This window comes from Abramis brama (genome assembly GCF_963993115.1).
Source record: "Abramis brama genome assembly, chromosome: 18".
In the NCBI taxonomy this organism is placed as follows: domain Eukaryota; kingdom Metazoa; phylum Chordata; class Actinopteri; order Cypriniformes; family Leuciscidae; genus Abramis; species Abramis brama.
Window position 1 is genome coordinate 32761399 of NC_139980.1, and position 24013 is coordinate 32785411.

At 38.5% G+C, this 24013-nt stretch overlaps 1 protein-coding gene across 3 annotated transcripts in view; it reads right to left on the reverse strand.

Annotated features, from left to right (window-relative positions):
* Window positions 1–274: 274 nt before the first annotated feature.
* Window positions 275–24013, reverse strand: part of kif13bb (kinesin family member 13Bb) — a 42024-nt gene continuing 18285 nt past the window's right edge. For 2 of the 3 annotated variants that reach the window (XM_084092115.1, XM_084092114.1), the window contains exons 20-43: window positions 23691–23853; window positions 21914–22060; window positions 21522–21671; window positions 19730–19855; window positions 18912–19079; window positions 16246–16403; window positions 15270–15402; window positions 15038–15184; window positions 13350–13379; window positions 12605–12704; window positions 12399–12525; window positions 11469–11524; window positions 10572–10690; window positions 8948–9124; window positions 8770–8862; window positions 8079–8228; window positions 7812–7889; window positions 7674–7718; window positions 7362–7458; window positions 6754–6884; window positions 6408–6467; window positions 5366–5512; window positions 3923–5225; window positions 275–755 (exon numbers count right to left, since the gene is read on the reverse strand). In XM_084092115.1, the coding sequence (XP_083948241.1) occupies window positions 523–755; window positions 3923–5225; window positions 5366–5512; window positions 6408–6467; window positions 6754–6884; window positions 7362–7458; window positions 7674–7718; window positions 7812–7889; window positions 8079–8228; window positions 8770–8862; window positions 8948–9124; window positions 10572–10690; window positions 11469–11524; window positions 12399–12525; window positions 12605–12704; window positions 13350–13379; window positions 15038–15184; window positions 15270–15402; window positions 16246–16403; window positions 18912–19079; window positions 19730–19855; window positions 21522–21671; window positions 21914–22060; window positions 23691–23853 (4138 nt within the window). In that variant the 3' untranslated portion in view covers window positions 275–522. The remainder of the gene's footprint in view (window positions 756–3922; window positions 5226–5365; window positions 5513–6407; window positions 6468–6753; window positions 6885–7361; window positions 7459–7673; window positions 7719–7811; window positions 7890–8078; window positions 8229–8769; window positions 8863–8947; window positions 9125–10571; window positions 10691–11468; window positions 11525–12398; window positions 12526–12604; window positions 12705–13349; window positions 13380–15037; window positions 15185–15269; window positions 15403–16245; window positions 16404–18911; window positions 19080–19729; window positions 19856–21521; window positions 21672–21913; window positions 22061–23690; window positions 23854–24013) is intronic. The other variant, XM_084092116.1, reaches the window with a different exon arrangement.

A 24013-nucleotide genomic window follows, 5' to 3' on the forward strand; every position in this document is an offset into this window, starting at 1 on the left:
TAATAGAAAGGTACCAAACCAAAGAGAGAAAAAAAATACAGAACTAATTCACCATAATAACACTAAAAACAATCATTTATGAATAAAACTGTGGCACTTTTAATCTCCACAGGTGAAATCCTCTCACCTCCATATATATATATATATATATATATATATATATATATATATATATATATATATATACTGTAAAATTATGAATTGAAACGCTCAGTGAATCCATCAGTATCCTTATTTTTCCAGGTATCCAAGCACATACTCCCTGACACTGGGTCCAAATAAACAGGGCACTTTTTATATTAAAAAACATTTTAAAAAATAATAATAATAATACCAAAAATACTGCTTATAGAGGCTGGAAATACACCTCAAAACATGGGCCAGGCACTAAGTAGTGTACAGTAGATATGCATTAGTACATCAAATTGCAGTTCCATCAGTGTAGTGTTTCGGTGTCGTACCAGTACTGTTGCTGACCCAGAGAGTCCCCAGTACACGGACATCAACAGGGATGTGTTGTCCTCAGCTAACCCAAGATTTCCTGTTCTCCCCCTTGCGTACTCCAGCCTCTCCTTTGGCCATCGCTGTAAGGGCTGCCAAGTTGGGACTCGATCCCGAGAGGTTCTGCTTGCGTTTCTGCCTCGACCTTTTAGCGGTGCCCGTAGCTTTCGTGACCCGATCCGCTCTCACGAGAACGCCGTAACCAGGGTTGCAGTGGAAGTATTGGCGACCACCGACCGAACCATCGTTTTTACCTAGAAATGAAGAGCATAAACATTTGGTGGTGCATACGAGGAGAACATTTGCAAAATGAAACTGCAAGCAGCAATTAAGGGGCCAAGCACAAAGAAGGCACGATAAGTTATGCATGGGAGCATCAGACCAACTGCAAAAATTACCGTTCGCAAAGACCCGCCCACTTTAGTTACTGTTGCTATGTCCGACAAGCCACGCGCTCTCACTCTAGTCTACACCATGTTCTCACGCAGTGAAACATATATCGCAGAGGAGAGGACGCTGACAGTTACTTTTGATATGAAACAAAGTCTCAACTTTCAAATTTGGTCATTTTTTAAAAGAAATTTAAACAATAAATACAGTTTTGTGGCTCTTTAATGTGTCTGACAGATCGCTAGAGCCTCTTAAAGCTGCTCGTGAACCGATCATCTCTTGCTTCTAGTTAATTTATAGCATCAAATAAACATAAGGAATGTTGTTTTAAGCGCGGAAAGACGTCAGTACGTCAAATCCTCCAACGTTAATCTTACTAACTCTCCTGACCGTTTGTCGGACAAAAATGGCGGATTATGATTGGTCAAGATCGCATGTCAATCAAACTCCCTGCGAAGGGTCAATTAAAGGCATTGAAGGGAGTTCGAAGGAATTGATTAATACCTTGATATAATCACTATATACAATGAGGCAGCAGTGGATTCCAGAATCCAATATCAAATGAGTTGAATGACTTCTCAAAGCTTATGAGATTTTACTTCGTTATAGAAGTTACCAGTGTGATTACTGAAATGTTCTTGTCATGTATTCTTTAATGTCTGTATTAAATATCTGAGAGGTGACTGAGAGTCTGGCCCATGCCAGTTATGCAGTAACAGTGCTTGCTCATTTATCCCGGCTTCCAGAGATGAAATATGGACTCGTTTTGTTTGAGAAAGGTCTTCAACGCGTTACAATAAGGGTGTGTGATATCATGATTAAAATGCCTCCACGATCTGCTTTTGAAGAAATATCGTAGTATCTACAGTGCATTCTATCAGTTCAGTTCTGGCGCCTCCGTCCCAACATACTGTACAACACATCACGTTAACGCAGAGGTCGAGTTACACTCAGGGGACACTGCAATTCACAAAAGTTCATTATTTGCATGTGCTTTAAAGCCTTGCTGGTTAAACATTTCATTCGCGTGCTGATGCGCTCATCCGAAGTGCACAGGCACTGAAATCATGTCAAACCGCGCCTGGTTACTGGAAGTTATCTTTCGAGTCTTATTGCACTGATACTGTCAAATACACACAAGGTTTACATAAACACAGTTGGTTATGTCTAATGTAAAAGTAAACATTTGAGAGAAAATCGGGTGCGTGTATTAGATGTGTGCCAGTCTTAAAGTGACAGTAGCCTAACATGCTGCTGCTTGTCCTAAAAGGGATAGTTCACCCAAAAATGAAAATCCTGTCCTTATTACTCACTCTAATGTTGTTCCAACCCTGTATTAATTACCAAAACAACAAAAAACAAAGTGAAAAATCACTCACTACTCTGAGAACTTTAATAGTAGCTTTAATAAGTATCAATGTATAATTTATACAGTGAAGTCTATGTAGTTTTATTTTTATATTTTTTCATTTAATTTCTTTCTAGAATGCTTCTGTTAAATACACCTGTAGCTGAAAAAATAAAGCAGTTTATTTCATTTGTATATTATATGTTGTGTATGTTATGTGTATCTTTGTCATTGTTTTCTTTGTTATTAAAAGATAAGACCAAAGTTTTTTTTATCTCCGCCACGTTGGCCTAAATGTCTGCCATTCTTTTTTTATTTCATATTTTGTTACCTTGCAAGGCTTTGTTTTTAAAATGGGGACATTACTTTGGCTGTAATGCTCAGTCACTTGCAAAACAGTAAAACCAACATGAAAAAGAATTGTGATTTTCTTGAAAAAAATCATCGATCAAGGGTCATTGGAACCAACCGTTTAAGAGACCATTTCTTAGTTAAATCGTTTACTTTACTGTTATATATTAAAGCGTCCTCTCATTGAGAGAAAGAACATGTTATCTGGATGTTTTGGGAAGAGTCTCCTGTTTATAGTTAGAGCCCGATCAAATCCAACCTTGAAGAAGCTGTGTGTCGGGGTGTGTGTGTGTGTGTTAGTATTCTTGGTACAAGTGGTACAGGGAACAGGTGTCATTATTGGAGATTGACTGACATGTTGGCGCCTAGACACACAGTCCTGTGACCTCGGAGGGCCACTCGTACCTAACTCAGGGTCCTGGTGGCAGCCGTACAGATTATGGAGATATGCTTCAGTCTATCAGTCCATGTGTGGAAATTTACTATGTTTATCTATTTCTCAGCCATTCAGAATCATTCAACCTGAAGCAATGATGTAGCTTATACCTTAGTGAAGGGTATAATTGCTGTGATTTTTGTAATTTAAAGCCTACGAACTCCTTGAGTCTTGAAGCTGATTTCTGCCTGATGAAACAGCAAACTATCTTCAGTACATTTTTTCTTTAATTTATTATAATTGACTCTTTTCTTAAATTGACTGCACTTCTAACTCCTGGTCTTAATTAATCATATGTGGTCTTTGGGTCTTTAACTATAAATTCCCTAACAGCATTTTAAGATGATTTTAGGCAAAATGCCTAAAAATCATAAATAGTCACTAGTAATAATTTAATGGTTTATCACTTTCAACCAATTTTGTTTTTAGCCCTTATGGTTCAAAAGTTATTAGCATAAACGTGAGTGCAACTTTGGACAGTTGGTGGGGCTAAAGGGTTTGAGTCAGAGACTCCAAATTTGCTATGGTGCCAATTCAGACTGTCCTCTATCTGTGTGCCAAATTTCATAACTTTCCTGCAAGTGGTTCCATGGGCTGCCATAGACTCCAAGAGTGGACAAAGGAGAATAATAAGAATGCAAACAATTACAATAGGTGCTTGGCCCCTAATAAATGATCCATTGATCATGGGATTAGACGTAATTTGTAATAATTGGAACAGTTGGTTAGTCGATCGCTGTTATGCAAGTGTACATTTTGTAAAAAGGCACTAGTTAGCCCCATTTTGAAACATTGGTCATGGGATTACATGTCCTTTCCAATGACTGGAATATGATATGCATGATGGTAGTATTGTAGACTCTACTGATCTATGCAAGTTCAAGAGCATTACCAACCTGCTGGAACATCGAGTTCCACTCCGACCCAAACGCCCTTTGCAAAGTCAGTTGGTCCGACGTAACGGACTGTTCCAGTTTTATTGGCGCCCACAGTCACATATTCCTCTTCTTTCAGCCAGTCGGGAGTCTCAAGGCTTGAATCCTCTGAATCCGAAAGGATCTCCAATCTCTCTTGAGACACAGATAAAGAGTCAACCTGTTTAGTTTTACCCTCTTCATCTTCCTCATGCAGAATCCCTTTGAAAGACTTCAGGCCAGAGGTCTTGATTTTGTGGATTTGGAAAGGGTTGGCAGTGGGAGCGGGAGTGGACTTGTTGGTTTGTTCAGGTCTTGATTGCTGGGAATGTGCTGACTGTTTAGCAGTCTTCACTGGTACAGATGGGTCAGATGGTTTTGAGGCAGCTGGGGGTGCTAATGGTGTAGATGGTACTAATGGGGCTGTGGTTCCTGAACAAGATGTTTGGCCGGCTGAAGCGACATTGTCAATGGGGTCATTGGTTTTTTGAGGCAAGGAAGCAGACATAATGAGTTTCTGAGGTGATGCATCTAGAGGAGACACTTGACCGTGTCCCTCTGATATCTGGGATTCTGTAGATATCTGTTCTCCATGTTCTTGGTCAGCTGGTTCAAGTTTTGATTGATGCTCTGGAGATGTGCTGCTTGTTGGCACAACCACACTGTCTGTCTTTGGTTCAATCTTTTTGGAAGTAGACTTGTCTATTTTGGCTTCAGTGCTGTTGGGAAGAGGAGGATCAACATTTGAGACCGCACACTCAGAGAGAGTCGCTGTGGAGACACTTGTGGAGATGTATCCACTTGAGACGTCGCTGATGGAGCTGTAGGTGGAATCACAAACCGGACTTTGCTTGGGATCTACTGGAGTAGCAAAAGAAGGTGAAACCTCCTCGATCTCTGAGGGAACAGTAGGAGGTTGAGCCTCTTCAGCTTCCGAAGGAACAGAAAGAGGTGGAACCTCTCTGACCTCTGGAGAAACAGATGGAGGTAGAACCTCCTCAATCGCCGGAGTCAGATTAGAAGGTAGAGCGTTCTCAACCTCTGGAGAAACAGATGGAGGTAGAACCTCCTCAACCGCCGGAGTCAGATTAGAAGGTAGAGCGTTCTCAACCTCTGGAGAAACAGATAGAGGAAGAACCTCCTCAACTTCAAAAGAAAGATTAGTAGGCAGAACTTCCTCAGCCACTGGAGGAATAGAAGAAATTGGAGCCTCCTGAGGAAGAAGAGGCAGCGCAATCTCCTCAACGTCTGGTTTCTCTGAAATTGGAGTTTCCATAGCATGGCTCTGAGGAGATCATAGAGATTCAAGCTATAAGTAATAATATACACAGTATTAAAAGCAACTTTTAAGTTACCCACTACACCACATCACTAGATACTGTTCACCATACTAATAAGGAGATGCCTATATACATGTAGACTTACTATCTGGATGTCAGACGTGGTTTCTGAGGAAATGCCGGATGCCCCAGCGGTCTCTACTCCATCATGAATAACCGGAAATATGGGCACAATGGAAGCAGGTTCTGATCGGCTGTCTTGAGCACGGTCTTCTGAAGGAGCCTGTGGAGTCTTCAAAATAAAAATGCATCAAAATGTATTCTACCGCACAATATCAAACACAAACACATTTTATGTATATTAGAGCTGTCAAATCAATGAATCGCATCTAACATACTCATTTGGCACGATACAGTATATATATGAAACGGTGTCAATTGCAGTTGGCCGGTAATATTTTGATGAATTCTAAATATTGTTGTGAGAATATGAACGTGAACAAAAATGAACAAGCACGCAAATACTAAATTGAACTCTTTCACGTCTTCTTGCGCCTGAAAATGCCCGTATTGGTGAGTATCCTAGTGAAACAGTCAGTTATGTCTTATGTCTCAAAGTTATGTGTTGAGAAAGAAAATGCAATACAAAATACAGAAAGAAAATCTGTATATTGGATCCGTGCAGCTCTTAAAGTGACAGAAGCCTAATATATACCTGCTGCCTTAATGTTATTCAAACAACAATTAGAAAATTAGATTAGTAAAATCACTCACTGCTCTTGACTGAATAACTTTTGTAACTTTAAAAAGGATTAATCGGTTTAATTTATACAGTGATGCAATGTTATTTTACATTTGATTACTTTACTAAATTTCTATATCTGAAAATTGTGAATTTGCACTGGTATCTAAAATTTGTGTCATAACTGCCTGTTGTTTCATGGCTGGTAAAAAAATATTTATGGCCGGCAAATTTTATTAATTCGCCAGCCATTGGCAGGTGTGGCAGAAAGTTAGTTTTAGGCCCCACACACACACACACGTTAGAATTAATAAATTTGACAGCACTAATATATAAATACAAAATAAACAATTGTATTAATTATATTAATATTTAAAATGTACAAATGTTATATAAATACATATTGATATATTTTGCTTTTCAGGTTCGAACCGAACATACTAACCATTTCACAGCTGTTGATGTCTTCAAGACTGACAGACTGCACAATAATACGTGGCACATTCTGGGTGAAATTAAAGGGCAATAAAAATATTATTGAGTGTTTTACCAGGAATACCACACATTTTGCCAAACAACTTATATTGCAATTATTTTTCAATGTTTTATTATTATTATTTAAAAAAAAACCTACATAGTTTAAATACAGATGAGACATAACTACAATAATGAACAATAAACTACCAAAACCAAATAGTTTTACAAACCTGTGCCATGGTAATACTATATTATGCATTTCTAATTCTAAAATATAATTAGTGAAATATGTTTAGAGTCAGCAGGTGTTTCACCTGCTCAAAGGCAGGAGGAGGCGGCTCTTTCTTCTCATCTTTCTTGGATAACAGAGACTTGAACATCTTGGGTACTGGAGACACCAGAGCTTTCACTGGGGAGAAATAAGACGCGGCAAATCCTGAGAAACCTGCAGGGACACGGGTTTAAGGAGCGGCAGGAGAGAGGAAAAGCAGAGGAGAAAAGAGCAGGAAACCCATTAGAGCAAACAAGAGTGCAAAGCATAAATAAAGCATTAACAAAAAAGCATTAACATCGAGAGCACAGCAGCTGAATAAAGCAAATTACACTTAATGCCTTTTATCTGCTACCGTTTTACTTTATTTATTTACGTTTAACACAAAGCGCCATGCAGTGCTGAGTACATGCACAGACCAGCAGGCCAAAGACACAATCAGATTCAACATCCAGACATCTTGAAACGTAAGTTATCTGAAGAAATGTGGTGCTTGTATGACAGTTGTAGCTGGTCGCTAGAGTGTTGCTAAGGTGTTCTGACTGTTTTTATTATGATGCTGTGCTATGGTAACTCCATCAGGTAACGTAACCTCTGTTTCAGCTGTAAAGGTGTCAGACAGCAGAAGAGGACGAGGACGAGGACAAATACCTGGCTCTGAGTTTAGACTTTGTATTGATGATGGGTGAGATGTATTCTCTGGAGATGATGTTGGCACAGAAATCTCCTGCTGACTGTCCCAAACACCCTAAAGAAAGTCAATGCACAGACACAAACCACCGGTAAACAAGCTGAACATCTGGATGGACAGTAAAAAATAATCAAAATGAAACAAATGACTAAAATGCAAAGAGTATACTTGATGTTACTGAGTGACGAATTGTTAAAAATAGTGGCATATACTAAGTATTTACCAAACTGTGACACAAAACCACTATTTAAGCTGTTTTTTTTTTTCCTCACATTATAGTCTTGGCTGGTGGACAGATCTTTCCTGCTGCCAGAGAGCTGAAAAATAAACACATTGGGTTTTATGTCTGGTTTAAGTTTGGGCTGATTTGCATGATGAATGTTTGCTCAGAGACGTAGTTCAGGTCTTACCCGAGGTATATTGGGTGAACTGAGGCAGCGTTTGGGAATCTTTCCTTTATCTGTCAGATGTTCCCTCACTGAAACCTCCTGAATTCACCAAAATACAAATACGACACATGTAAATGTACTTTATAGTATGTAGCAAAAACCAGAGCTTTTATGTTTTTATTTAGACAGATTGATACAATACTGCATGTACATAATTAGTATTGTATGGGTGGTATATATGCCTAAATAAGAATATAACAGCTCTGGGGACCATGACGCATGTCAGACCTGTCTGAGACGGTCCAGCGTGAGGATGTTGTCCACGGCTAACACACTCCGCAGGTATTTCTCAATGGCGGCTTCACTGGCGGTTCCAAGGCTGTCAGTGCTGGTGGCCAGTCGGGCGAGCATCTCCCTGTCCTCAGAGCCCTGCATGTCCTGTGAACAAACACACACACCAGTTCCTGTTACCAGTCTCGCATGGACTCATGTACAATATCACTCAAAAGTTTTGCTTTCAGAAAGGGTGGGTAAAAAAAAGCAAGAATGCATGAATTGATAAAAAATGACAGTAAAGACACTTATAATGTCATAAAAGATTTTGATTTCAAATAAATGCTTTTGAACTTTGTTCGTCAAAAAATCCTGGAGCTGTTTCTTGAGCAGAAAATCAGCATATTACAATGATTTCTGAAGGATCAAGACTGGAGTAATGATGCTGAAAATTCAGCTTTGATCACAGGAATAAATTACATTTTAAAATATAGTCAAATAGAAAAGTTATTTTAAATTGTAATAATATTTCACAATTTTAATGTTTTACTGTATTTTTGATTAATTAAATGCAGCTTTGGTGAGCAGAAGAGACTTCTTTCAAAAACATAAAAAACCTTCCTGACCCCAAACTTGTGAACAGTAGCATAGAGTCTAAAATATATAGTCTGGTCAAGAGACTGTGTTGCTCATGTGCTTCACGTACCCCTGGGATATTCGAGACGATCTCAAACGTCACTCCACAGCCGTGAATTGAGCTGCGGTGAGACATCCTCCTAAACAGACTTTGAGCAAAACCCTGCAGGCCAGAAATCAGATCAATAAAAAGCAAAGCACAAAAATAACATCATCAATTATAGACATGATCATTTTAACTGTCACACCTGTCGTCCGGTGAGGTTCACACAGATGCGTTTGCGTAGGACCAGCTGCATTTGTGCGGGATGACTGAGCAGAACGACAACGCGGACGGTGAGGTAAACCCTCTGATCTGGCCCTGTTGCTCGATTTAGCTCAGGACTGTTGTGAACGGTGCAGTCCCATGACGCCTCTGCCTTCACCTGTGAGGAGAGAGATGACTCGGACATCACAAATCAAAACTTTTTTAAAGAGTTTTTTAATTCAAGTAAATACACTGTATCCAGATATGCATCGTTGTTCTCTTTTTGATATTATGAGTGGTTGCTAGGGCGTTGCTAAGGTGTTCTAACATGTCTTTTAACATGTTGCTATGGTGTTCTGGATGGTTGTTAGTGAGTTAAGGTGCTCTCAGTGTTTTTACGTTGCTTTGGTGTTCTGGATGGTTGCTAGGGAGTTACTAAGGTGCTCTCAGTGTTTTTATGTTGCTGTGGTGTTCTGCATGGCTGCCTGGATGGTTGCTAGGGAGTTGCTAAGGTGCTCTCAGTGTTTGTATGTTACTGTGGTGTTCTAGATGGTTGCTAAGGAGTTGCTAATGTACTCTCAGTGTTTTTATGTTGCTGTGGTGTTTTGGGTGGTTGCTAGGGAGTTACTAAGGTGTTCTCAGTGTTATGTTGTTTTTATGTTGCTTTGGTGTTCTGGATGGTTGCTAGGGGGTTACTAATGTGCTCTCAGTGTTTTTATGTTGCTTTGGTGTTCTGGATGGTTGCTAGGGAGTTGCTAAGGTGCTCTCAGTGTTTGTATGTTGCTGTGGTGTTTTGGATGGTTGCTAGGGAGTTGCTAATGTACTCTCAGTGTTTTTATGTTGTTGTGTTTTGGATGGTTGCTAGGGAGTTGCTAAGGTGCTCTCTGTGTTTTTATGTTGCTGTGGTGTTCTAGATGGTTGCTAGGGAGTTGCTAATGTACTCTGTGTTTTTATGTTGCTGTGGTGTTCTGGATGGTTGCTAGGGAGTTGCTAAGGTGCTCTCAGTGTTACGTTGCTGTGGTGTTCTGGATGGTTGCTAGGGAGTTGCTAATGTACTCTCAGTGTTTTTATGTTGCTGTGGTGTTCTAGATGGTTGCTAGGGAGTTGCTAATGTACTCTGTGTTTTTATGTTGTTGTGGTGTTTTGGATGGTTGCTAGGGAGTTGCTAAGGTGCTCTCTGTGTTTTTATGTTGCTGTGGTGTTTTAGATGATTGCTATGGAGTTGCTAATGTACTCTCAGTGTTTTTATGTTGCTGTGGTGTTCTGGATGGTTGCTAGGGAGTTGCTAAGGTGCTCTCAGTGTTACGTTGCTGTGGTGTTCTGGATGGTTGCTAGGGAGTTGCTAAGATGCTCTCAGTGTTACGTTGCTGTGGTGTTCTGGATGGTTGCTAAGGTGCTCTCATTTTTTTTATCACGTTGCTATGGTGTTCTGGATGTTTTTACTCTTTTATTGTTAATTTCCTTTTTCATTTGGAAATGCCTCAAATTAGAAGAAATGTTTTTTAATATCAGATATATTATGATTGGCTGTAATATTGTGGCATATCAGTTTTAGCGGGGGCAGGAAAAATGACTTACGGATGTATTTCACAATGTGGGATATCATGATGCAGAATATTGCTCACCTCACTCTCATGGTGTTTGACCATCTTTAAATCTATGAAATCATCTTTATCTTCTCTGTTCAGCACAGCATCCAGACCTCCAGCTAGAGGAGCCGACAGATGATCATAGAAGTCATCAGCTGTAGATGACAGACGAAACAAATCAGGGTGAGGATGAGTCGAGAGAAAAGATGAAAAGCTGAACCTGATGTGAAATATTTTACTCAAAGTCCCTGTGTGATTTTGTTCATATTTAAGTCATTTAACAGAACTCCACATTTTCACAGCTCTCTGTTAATGGTCATACAACATCAGGGCTATCATTGTTAACTAAAACTAAATTAACAAAAATGTTCTTAATAAAGCTGAAATAAAATAAAATACAAATGATGAAAAACTAAAATGTGACCCTGGACCACAAAACCAGTCACATAGGTCATAATTTTGAAAGCTGAATAAATAAGATTTCCATTGATGTGTGGTTTGTTTAGGATATAACAATATTTGGTCGAGATACAACTATTGTAAATCTGGAATCTGAGGGTGCAAAAAAATCGAAACATTGAGAAAATCGCCTTTAAAGATGTTCATTTATGTTCACGATTGTGCTGCATTCACTCACAAAAATAAATGTTTTATATATTTACAGTAGGAAATTTACAAAATATCTTCATGGAACATGATCTTTACTTAATATCCTAATGATTTTTGGCATAAAAGAAAAATCTATAATTTTGACCCATACGATGTATTGTTGGCTATTGCCACAAATATACCCGAGCGACTTAAGACTGGTTTTGTGATCCAGGGTCACAAACAAGTATAAATTGAAGCACTAAAATTACTAACTGGAAATAACTAAACAACTAAAAGTGAACTAAAACTAAAAAATACCTAATGAAAGCTACAAATATTTACCTCTGAGGCCCAGGAAGATGACTGGGATGTGGTTCTCCATCCCTGGCACAGGAATCCTGCAGGAACAGGAACCAGACAGTGAAAATAAGGCTCATGTGAAGAATCAGCACAACAACATTCCTATCAACCAATCAGATTGTAAGGTTTTGTTCTAGAACTTGAACTTTAAGGCTGTGACACACCAAACTGGCGTCAAAGAACTAGCAGCGACAAAAGCCGACTGTGTTGTAGTCTCACATCGGCTGCGTCTCGGTCTTGAACAAACCAAAAGGACTACACGCGAATGTCAACTAGCATGTGCGTTCTGTGCCTGCATGTAAGAAAAAGCCACTCAACATTTTCACTGGCCAGAATTTTGACATTGATACCATATTTTTAATATGATCTCATAATTTGGTATATTAGGCTGCTGTCACTTTAAGACCTGACGCATGGATCCATTATACTGTTACACATGCGTTTTCTTTCTCTACTCTTTACGTTCACTTAAAACAACTGTTAACATCTGTTTACACATGAATACTCACCAAGACCTGCATTTTGACATGTATTTGACTGTTTAAGTGCAATAAGCAGCGAGAAACAACTCAGTTCTGAGAGGCAGCTTTATGTGCACGCACCAAAATCTGCAGGAATGAGTCAAATTATACACAATAAGCTCAATCCCACACGCCCTGAAATTCAAGCCCTATAACACCAACAATATTCATAATCCGGAGCAAATGAAACAAGTGAGTGAGGAAAGGCATGTTTGTGTGTCACTCGCTGTCGGAGAGATGAGAGAGAGAGAAAGCGTCGGTTTGGGGAGTCACGGCCTTTAAAAGGTGGTTATGGTTGGATCCGGTTAGTCCTATGATTGTCTGAATGGAAAGATGTTCTAGAACCATCAAAGCATAACATATGAACGTGGAAGAACTGATGTGCATCTACCACTCCGCAGGGGCTCCTGGGATACCGCTGCCAGCAGAGGGCACCAGTACAGCGTTTCTCTCCTCTGTCAGTGTGAGACGGCACTCCAGCAGCTGGGACTCGCTCTCCACGTCCTCTTCTGACTTATCTACACATGTCAGAAGAAAGATGTTTTCATCAGTGATGTTCCCTGAATCTCTGATACACGTTTGAGGGTGGATTCCTACCTTGCTTGCCAACAAGTTTCTGGAGACGCTGGTCCAGATATTCCTGTCGTTCAGTTAGAGCCATGAGCCACTGGGCCCTGAGTCTCTCCAGATCAAACTCCTACAGGGAGAAACAGAAACACAGAAAACACACGGCTATATTAATCACACACAGCTCATATCTACCATACTGAACTGCAAGTCTCTTCTGCTCATCAATGCTGCATTTATTTGATCAAAATACTGTAAAAACAGTAATATTGTGAATTTTTTTTACAATTTAAAATAACTTTGGTATTTGATTATACTCTTAAATGCAAAGCTGAATTTTTTGCATCATTACTCCAGTCTTCAGTGTCACATGATCCTTCAGAAATCACTCTAATATGATGATTTGAAGCTCAAGAAACTTTTCTGATTATTATCAGTTGAAAACAGCTTAATATTTAATTTTTTGATGAATAGATGGTTCAAAACAACAACTTTTTTTTAAATAGAAATATTTTGTAACATAATACGTCTTTACTGTCACTTTTGACCAATTGCATTCTTGCTGAACTATTACTATAAATATAAACACATTTCTTTAAAAAAAAAAAAATCTTATGGACTCCAATTATTCTGAAAAAATATAATAACATAGCTTCATTAACATACAACCATCTACATTTACACGATGACAGTGAAAACTCCACAAAGGTTCACAGAGGTTAGCCAATCATCAGACATCATTTACATATTTAAAAAAAAGCCTGAAAATCATTACCTGATAACTGTCCACGTCTTTATCTCCCACCTTCAAAAATAAGACAGAAAAACTTGAGACGCGATTCTGATGTTGATCAATTCAGATTCTGTTCTAAATGAGGAGGCGTGAGCCTGCGGTTAGTAATTAGCATAAGACACGCCCATATAAGGGCTTTCAGCACTAAGCTTCCTTTAGCTCTCTAACAATACCAGCATGCATGGTGAACTCTTTGACTAAAGCCAAGTGTGCAATTTCCAAAAGTAGTTTTATATACGCCTCAACTACATGTGACCAGCTAAATTATTAGGCAGAAATGATCATTTTGGTTACATATTAAGCATTAAACTATTAATGCAAGTGGTATGACTATTAATAATGGCATCAGGGCTATTATTATCATTAACTAAACTAAAACTATTTAAATTAACAAAAATTATCTTAAAGCTGAACTAAACTAAACTAAAAATAAAAGATGAAAAACAAACTAAATGTCAGAAATGTTTCCTTTGCAACTAACTAAAATAATTTTAAAGTTGAAGCACTAAAATTACTCACTGGAAATAAATAAAAACTAATACACATTCAGACAGACACATTCAAAATATTAATAAAATATATAAATAATACTATAATAAAACTGCAAACAGAACTGATCACTTACTTTACATATTAAAGCTATGGTCTACGATTTCAAAGATTGTTCATTATTAATAACCTCGTTTAGATGCTGGTTATGGTTCTACAGTACAATCCTAACAATATGAAGAGAAAAAAGAATGAAAAAAATCCATTCACTCTATTGGGTGTACAGCTGCAGAGAAGTTGACCAATGTAAGCTGTCTGGCCGGACAGCTTACATTGGTCAACTGCTCTCATCCAATCCCCCGCTCCACTTGAAACTCCACGTGGCGCTCGCGTCTCCACCCCACCGCACCCCACCCCGCCCCCCTCCTGCGACATGAAATTTCGCGGGCAAGCAGCTGACAGTCTATGGTAGCTAGCAAAGTAGCATCAGCTCAGCAGTGGAGATTTGGGACTGAAAACCGACGCTGACACGGCTGACTTTTTGTTGAGCAGGTAAGCATTTATTTATACTTTTATGGTGTGAGGTGTTACATAAATAGCTTTTTATCAGTCTGACAACATGCTCATGCTGCCGGTCGGCATTGGAATGTTAGCCGTTTAGCATCGCCTATCACGGGTCAAAGTAATTATATTTCTTGAAGTGCTTGAATATATTTCAGTAGGCCTAGCGGGTTTCTGTTCGAGCCGATCGGAATTTGAACAAGATGCGCTGTTTACTACCGGTGATCACAGCTTGACTGAGTGACGTTGTTCAGGTCGTTTCCCGGTGGGAGGGATCAGGTAGCACAGAGGGGAGGGGTGTGTGTGTGGAGGGGCGGGATGAGTTTTTTAAAACTTCCCATCCGTCTCAGGCTTTCTCGACCGATTTTCAACATCGTAGACTACAGCTTTAAGTTTTAAAATATTTAATTAAATTATACAATAAGATTTATTGTAGGGTAACTTGTCACTTAATGTTAAAAAAAACAACATATAAAATCTTAATGCATTAAATGTTTTTGAGGTTATCTGCTATTTTAGTGTACGTCTGGTTTGAGCTGATTTAAGTGACTTGTTAGTGAATCAAGTGAAAACATGAATTAGATCCAATGACGTAAGAAAGACAGTCAAGAAGTTTTCACCGTCTGGGTCTCTGTGCTTCTGCCAGGTCGAGTCTGATGGACCTCCACATTGCCGATGGAGACGTTGATCACAGACTCGGTGATCAGAGGCATGGTGCCGGAGTCCTGGACCGAACGAACCTCCACCTGAACACGCCTGGACTGACCCTGACACACACATTCATGAACTGCATCAGCACACACTGCAAATGAAGCTCTACATCTTGTCACTATCATTAACATCCACACAGACCTGTTTAAGCTGAAAGATTCCTCCAGTGCAGATGTCCTTCGCTGGCTGAACCTCCACCGGCACAAACTCTCCAGCATCGTTCAGCTCCAGGATCTGCACCCAGAGCTCCAGCCGGCGGGTCACTTCACTCCACCTGCACACATTTTTATTAATTAAAAAATATTATCTCTACAAACTAATAAAACACCTTTAAAATAAGACCGAAAAACTGAGTCACGATTCTGATGTTGATTATTCCGGATTCTGTTCTAAGTAAGGAGGCCAGAGCCTGCAGTTAGTAATTAGCATAAGACACGCCCAACCATCTCCATATAAGGGCGTTCAGCGCCACGCTTCCTTTTGCTCTATAACAATAAGAGCATGCAAGGTAAAACCAAGGGTGCAGTTTTCAAAAATATGACAACACTGTTGGAAACAATTGTGTATTGTGAAAAGCACTATACAAATAAATTTGTCTTGACTTACGTTTTAAAATATCACAAAATAGTACGTATTTTCCTTTTCACCCTAGTTCAGGGATTCCCAAAATTTTGTCAAACCTCTTCGACCCAAGTAGCCCTGAGATTTTAAGTCAATATTTGAAATATTTTAGTAAGTAATTATTAATTTAGTAAGTATTATATTTTGCCTGTTTAAAACAAATATTTCAAAATAAATTATTTGACATTAATGTTGGTTCATAGTCACATGAATGCATAGTGACATGCAGGTAAACAAAGAAAATATTACATTTATATTTATTAATATTTTACTAAATACCATTTTAGTAAGTGTTTTACTTTGAAGTTATATTTTTTTCTCTCTCTTTTATATATATATATATATATTTTTTTTTACATTTTTAAGATGCTTTCCTTCAGCTCAAGAACCCCAGTTTGGGAAACCCACGATCATCTGAACATTGACTAAATCAATTCTGCTGTCACAGAAATGATCAGTTATACATATTATGTTTCATCGGTAAAGGCAGGTGTACCTCTCTCTGAGAGAGCGAGTCTTCGCCTGAATCACTCCGAGGTCCCAGAGAGCCAGATTCCTGCGCGGGTTTGCCTGTTTGTGGCCATAGACCTCAACAGCCACGGCTCCCTCCATCAGAAATTCCAGGAAGTCTTCGGTTACGGACACTTCCAGATTCTACAGATGCGGAAAGAGATGATGACTAACGCAGTTTGTACATAAAAGGAAAAGAAAAACAAAAGAGAAACAAGATAGAGGACAACATGTTTAAAGCTCTGCAGGGATGACGTATTTTTGTCTGGTTCCCTTGACAAAAAGCCAACAGGATTTTTGCAGAAAATAAACTCACAAGAGTTTAGGATTCCTAGGCGTTTTGTTCATCATGATCATCTTCACACAGTTTTTAATGAATCCTAAAGCCTAGCCTACACACAGTAATCTAAAGTTAGGCTATAAACGAACTACAACACGGTCACAATGTCACCATCACTAAGCAACAAGTTGGAAAATTTAAGTTAGAATAGTTTGAGATTTTAAACAGCGTATGGCTAGGAAAGCAGAATAGTGAGTAGATGATTTTTCCTGTTCAGCATTAAAAGCTTTAAAAAAAATTAAAAAAAATCACAAATTTCTTAAGCTTGTGTTCACCATAGACCCATTCAGAGCCATAAAAAAAAAAAAACATTGAGTTCAAAAATGGTTTTAGGACTCATGGTGCCTTCACATGCTATCGGATATGTCCTATTTCCCACTTCTGAATTCATAAATATGAGTTTGTCGCTTTTAAGTGCTTTGTTGTTGGAAATAACATTCACAACCAAGCAAGACATTGATACCATGGGGAAAAACTGCCATATAGATATTTTAATGTGATCTCATAATTTGGCAGCAGGTTTATTAGGCTGCTGTCACTTTAAGACCTGACGCACGGATCCATTATACTGTTACACATGCGTTTTCTTTCTCAACTGACTGTGTTTGCGTAAATACTCGGCAAGACCGGCATTTTTACATTATTTTGTGTGTATTAAGCACAATAAGCAGCAGTGAAATGTAACTCAGTTTAGTACTGAGAGGAGACTTTATGTTCACACACTTTGGGTTTGAGCACAAAATCTGCAGGAATGAGTCAAATTTTGCGCAATACGCACAATCTAACGCCGAAATTCAAGCCCTGTAACAGCACAAATATTCATCTGGAGCAAATGAAACAAGTGAATGAGAAGAGGCGGGTTTGTGTGTCACTCAGAGGTGGACAAAGTACACAACTTCCTTACTTGAGTGAAAGTATAGATACTACTGGTCAAATATTACTCCGTTACAAGTAAAAGTTGTAAAGACTGATTCTTACTTAAGTAAAAGTACAGAAGTACTCGTTTTTTTAAAATACTTAAGTATCAAAAGTAAAAAGTAAATGTCAGTGCATTGTTTTATTATTGTTGTATGTAATACTTAAAGTGCCGTATGCCTCTGAATCTACGCCTGCCTTCCCTCATATCAATGAAAATCAGGTTTATGTCAGAATCCAATGTCAGATTGACGTTTATCTCCAACGTTGGACAGACGTTGTATTGTGGTTGAAAATGAAAATCGGGTTGACGTCAGAAACTAACATCAGTCGGGTTCTGACGTCAACCCGACTTTTATTTTCAATCAATATCCAACGTCAATCTGACGTCGGGTTCTGATGTCAATCAGATGCAGGGTTCTGACGTCAACCCAACTTTCATTTCCAACCAAAATGCAACCCCTGCAACCAAAATCATCCACTGACTGATGTTACTTTCTACTCAAGGACCTTGACAGAATTGTAGTGGAGTAAAAAGTATGATATTTGTCTTTCAAATGTAATGAAGTTAAAGTAAAAAGTTTACAGAAAAAATAATACTCAAGTAAAGTACAGATACTCAAAAAGTGTACTTAAGTACAGTACTCAAGTAAATGTACTTTGTTACTGTCCACCTCTGGTGTCACTCAATGTCGGGGAGAGAGAGAGAGAGAGAGAGAGAGAGAGAGAGAATATGAGAGAGAGAGAGAGAGAGAGAGAGAGAGAGAGAGAGAGAGAGAGAGAGAGAGAGAGAGAGAGAGAGAGAGAGAGAGAGAGAGAGAGAGAGAGAGAGAGAGAGAGAGAGAGAGAGAGAGAGAGAGAGAAGCTGGTATTGTGTATCTGTGGAAAATGAGTATTGGAAGTGTTTCAGATATTTCAGTATCGATATGTATCGAAAAATCTATATTTTTGACAACACTACACTGCACTTAGTTTATAATTTCAGAAGTCTTTTTAAAAGACTACAATTGAAAAATATATATAAAATTCAACCCACCAAAGTGGCTAGTTAATGTCAAGCCTTGGTTGTCAACCATATCTCCTACTATATATTTTTACCATGCCATCTAGACAGTCAGCTTGTGAACAATTCTGGCATTTTGGTCAAACACAGGCTATTTTCACTGTGTATAAAACATACAATATGCTTCAACTGGTTATTCATATTTGTAAATATGCAATTCTTTAATGACAAGACAAGGCGATGCAGCTGTTGTGGAAAAAAATGATCTCAGAGTACTGAATATGACTTTAGAGGGCATTCATGTCCAATTTCTGACTGGGAAACTGGTATTTGCGCTAACTCGGACTGCACGTGAAGGCAGCCTCATTCCTGCAGGCCTTCATGAGTGTTTCACCTTGCAGTTGTCGAACAGCACCAGACTCTGAGGCTCTCGGCTGCTGGGAGCGCTCAGCCCGACCTCTGGAGCGATAAACACCGGCTCCTGCTGCTCCCAGAAGTGATACTGACAGAACACGAAGTTCGAGAGGTGCTGAGGTAGTCCTGTCGCCTGCAACACCTTGATCTGCAAACAGAAAACGTCCTACAACTCAACTACAATTTAGACTTTTATAATTAGCGTTTTAATTCTGTGCATTAATGATTGCTACCCTGGAAATCCAGAGTTCTCGCGAGAGCACAAGCTGAATTTGCTCAGCGAGTTACTCAGGCGTCGAGTAATGATGCTCATTAAATATGCCCCTCGATCTGAGCTGCACCAATCACATCGGGTTATCTGATATAGGCGGGCCAGAGGCGAGCTAAAGATGACGACAGCGCTGCTGTCATTAGTAAACATTGCAAGATGGCTATGGATGAACACCAGTTGTTTGAAACGGCTTTGGCCGCTACAATGAACGAGTTAGACATGGCTTTTTATCTAAAAGAGGAACAGAAAACGGCGCTCGAATCCTTCCTTTGCAAGAAGGACGTTTTTGCTGTTTTGCCGACCGGATACGGTGAGAGTCTAATCTACCAGTTAGGAGCTGCTGGTAGCTAAGCGATAACTTGTGATTGGTCGTAGTGTTATCCAATTGCGTGCAGTGAGAATTTCTAATGCATGCTTGGTGCCGCCCCTCGAGCTGGCCGATTTTCATTAGTCGATGCCAGACCTGGGTCTGGATTTCCAGGCTAAATGATTGCATGTTTGATTGGAGATTTCCTCTTCTAACTGACCATGCATGTAAGTTTGCGTTCTTGCATCTCGCCGTCAGGACTGATCTCAGAGTCTCCGCCCCCCGTCTCGCGATCCTCTAGTCCTCCACTCAGACGCTCGACTTCTACATGAAGACGACCTGCCACCTACAAACACACAAAACCAGCGCTAATTAATCAGTTCGTTTGAAGTTTGTCAGGACTGTGACGATGCATGAACTTAAAGGGACAGTGCACCTAAAACTGAAAAATAATTTACTTGCATCATTTACTCACCCTCAAGTTGTTCCAAACCGGTTTGAGTTTCTTACTTCTGTTCAACACAAAAGAAGATATTTTGAAGAATGTTGGTAACCAGACAGTTGATGGTAGCCATTGACTTCTATAATAGGACAATTAAAATACTATGGAAGTCAATGGCTACCGTCAACTGTCTGGTTACCAACATTAAATATATTAAAATGTCTTCTTTTGTGTTCAACAGAAGAAAGAAACTCATATAGGTTTGGAACGGTTTCATTTTTGGGAGAACTATCCGTTTAAGGCAAGACAGACCATGCAAAACAATCTTTTTCTTTTCTTTTTTTTTAGGCTATTTTGCTTCAATTACATGTCGTCTTTTAGACTAGTGGAAAGAAAAGATCCAAAATACACTTTTAAGTGTTTATTTTATTACACTTTATCGTTTGCATCTGTAGATTTCAATTATAATACATATCTTTAAAGGCGGTGAGTTTGAGTCAGAAATCTCCACTTCAGCAGCTTTACAAACACCAAACTTATTCCCATCTGTATTCTGAAGGTTTTTACAGAAGGGTTTGTTCATATAACATTCACAAGATTTATTTATAAAAACATGGTGAAAACTGTTTTGTTTTTTGTTTTTTTTTGGCTGTTGATCTGTTTTTCTATCTATTTTCTGATTTGTGGAGTGATCAAAATAGTTATCCAAAACTCCTTTCTGTAAAAACCTTTAATATGTCAACAAAATGAAACAAATTTGGAAACATGGCTTTATCCAATGTTCAGATTTTGATTCTGGAAGTGCTTACTTAGTGCCTCATTTCCATATTTAAACATAACATTTCAGAAAACTTGTAAAACTAAAATATTTGTAATTCTTAATGTAATCAATCAATATATTAGTTAAAGGGGACCTTTTACAAAGTCTTGATTTTGTTTTTGGGCTCTACTAGAATAGGTTTACATGCTTGAATGTTCAAAAACACATTATTTCCCTCATATTCTCCATTGTTGCAGCTCCTCTCTTCCCAGTCTGTCAGTAACGCTCTGTTTAGTTCCTGTCTCTATGAAGCTCCTCCTTCTGAAAAGCACACTGTGCTCTGATTGGTCGGCTGGATCAGTGTGTTGTGATTGGTCAAGCGCTTCGAGTGTGTTTCGGAAATGTCCCGTCCCTTACCATAACCAGCAGTTTCAACACACTACTAACTCATCCAGACCCCGCCCCTTTATTCTGCATATGAATTATTTAAATGAGGAATATTGTGACGTGTTCGTTCCCGGAAGAAGCTCAAGACTACAATGGAGGCGTTTCAGGAGTTCAGAAACACTGACACTGATATAGAGAATAACTCCCGCTGGAGGGACTTGGTGCTTTGAAACTTTGCAGAGCTTTTTTCATGCTCAAACACAAAAGAAAGATGAACATGGAAAAAAGCATAATAGAACACCTTTAATTTTTTTTATCCTATTCACCTGAGGTGTCTTGCCTTAAGGTATAACATATGATATGAAAACAATACCCTTTTCTAAATAAAATATAAACATCATAACTAATCTGTTTTGTACATGCCTCCCCCTTCTGGTTGATGATGGGTACTGCGTACTGCAGCTTGACGTCGTACAGCAAACAGGACAGGAATACGTTCGCCACACCGATCAGACTGTGATTCTCCTGCTCGTCGAAGAACGGATCGGCACGCTTGAAGTAGGAACGCATGACCTGAGCACAGACAGCAAGGATGAGATGAACACGTTTAAGCATACTTCATTCATGAAGATTTAATATCTCCAATAAAAACACTCACAAATATAAACATACACTCACAAATGTATATTGAGTTTAAGCAGCTTTACAAACATTATATACATAGCCACTACAGATGCTTCATTAAAAACACGTAACACATTAAATAGTGATACTGTACAGTAGCTGCATTAAAGTGCTCATGTAATTTGACATACAGGATTGTCCTCATCATAGTCTTTCCACTCCTGGTAGAGATCCCTCATGTCCACCAGCCGGTTCTCCATCTTCTCCATGGCCCAGATCTGCTTCCCTTTGCTCTTCCTCCTCACCTCCACCGCCGGCTCGCTGAGAACCGTGTCCCGCTGCAGAACGGAGAACATCAATCTGTATTAAAGCAGCACTTTAATCACCCTAACCCAGAATTCAACACAGTCCTCTAATGTACAGTCCAAATCATTCCCTGAACCACTTTCTACAGCTTTTCAGTGAAGTTCCATGACTGCTTATGTTTAGAAAGACTAAACTCAACAAGAACAATTTCCAGCTGGTGAAATATGTTTCAGAATTAAAAATTATTTTAAAAACACACTACCGTTCAACAGTATGGGGTCAGTAATGTTTGTTTTTGAAAGTCTCTTCTGCTCACCAAGGCTGTACTTATTTGATCAGAAATACAGTAAAAACACTAATATTGTGAAATATTATTACAATTTGAAACAGCTGTTTTCTAAGCAAATATATTTTTAAAATGTAATTTATTCCTGTGATCAAAGCTGAATTTTACTCCAGTCTTCAGTGTCACATGATCCTTCAGAAATCATTCTAATATGATGATTTGCTGCTCATGAAACATTTATGATTATTATCAATGTTGAAAACAGTTGTGCTGCTTCATATTTTTGTGGAAACTGATTTTTTAGGATTTTTTTTTTAATTTTTAGGAATTTTTAACATTTTTAGGAATCTTTGATGAATAAAAAGTTCAAGTGAACAGCAACTTTTTGAAACATATACATATATATACACACACATACATATATATATATATATATATATATATATATATACACATATATACACACATATAGGATAAAAGGTTAAAAAGAGCTGCATTTATTCAAAATAAAAAAAAGATTTTTATACTTTACTATCACTTTTTATCAATTTAACACATCCTTGCTGAATAAAAGTATTGATTTATTTAAAAAAAAAAAAAAAAATTACTGACCCCAAATTACTGCCCAGTAGTGTATATTGTTGTTACAAAAGATTTCTATTTTTTAAAAATTTGCTTCTTTTTTTTTTTTTTTACTTTTTATTCAAAGTATCCTAAAAAAGTATCACAGGTTATGAAAAAATATTAAGCAGCAGAACTGTTTCCAACTTTGATAATGAATCATCATATTAGAATGATTTCTAGAGGATCATGTGATAGACTGGAGTAATGATCCTGAAAATTCAGCTTTGCATCACAGAAATAAATGATCATTTAAAGTATAATAAATTGAAAACCAATTATTTGAAATTGTAATAATATATCACAATATTACATTTTTTTTCTGTATTTTTGATCAAATAAATGCAGGCTTGGTGAGCAGAAGAAACTTCTTTCAAAAACTTTCAAAAAAATGTTTCCAAACTTTTGACCTGTACTGTATGCATGTATATGTGCTAAATAGATTTTAATAGTGTGACAAGTGAATGAATATAATGATTCAGTTTACTGGTAGTCATATATGGCAGTTTATCACTATTTTTCGTTTCTTCGATTAAGTTATATTAACTGTGGCAAACATGTCATAGTTTCCTAAGAGTTGAGTGATTTATGAATTCTTGACTAAATCCTCCAAAAGAACCTTTTCAATTGAACGGTTCACAAATATGACACCACTGAATGATTAACAACATCGTGAGAGTTAAACAAACTCTGCATGTGACTGGATGAATGCTTCAACAATCAATCCCACGCACACACACAGAGTCTGTCCTGACCTTGCGGTTGGCGTTGAGGTTGGCAGCAGGAATCTGCAGTGTGACGTTATATTCTGTTTTCTTGTTGAGCTCTTCAGAGATGAATCCAGCCTCCTGCACCAGCAGATTGGCCTTCACGATCTGTTCTCTGAGCTTACGCAGACTTCGGCTCATCAGAGCCTCCCTGAGACCACATGAAGCATGAGACGTGGCACACAAACACATACCAGATACTTTCTGTGGTTTAGAATACAAGTCGAAACGCATTGGCGTTTACGTTTACATGCACAACTTTTGGACTGAATTCATTCCGACTGAAGAATCTGAACAGTGTTTATGAACGC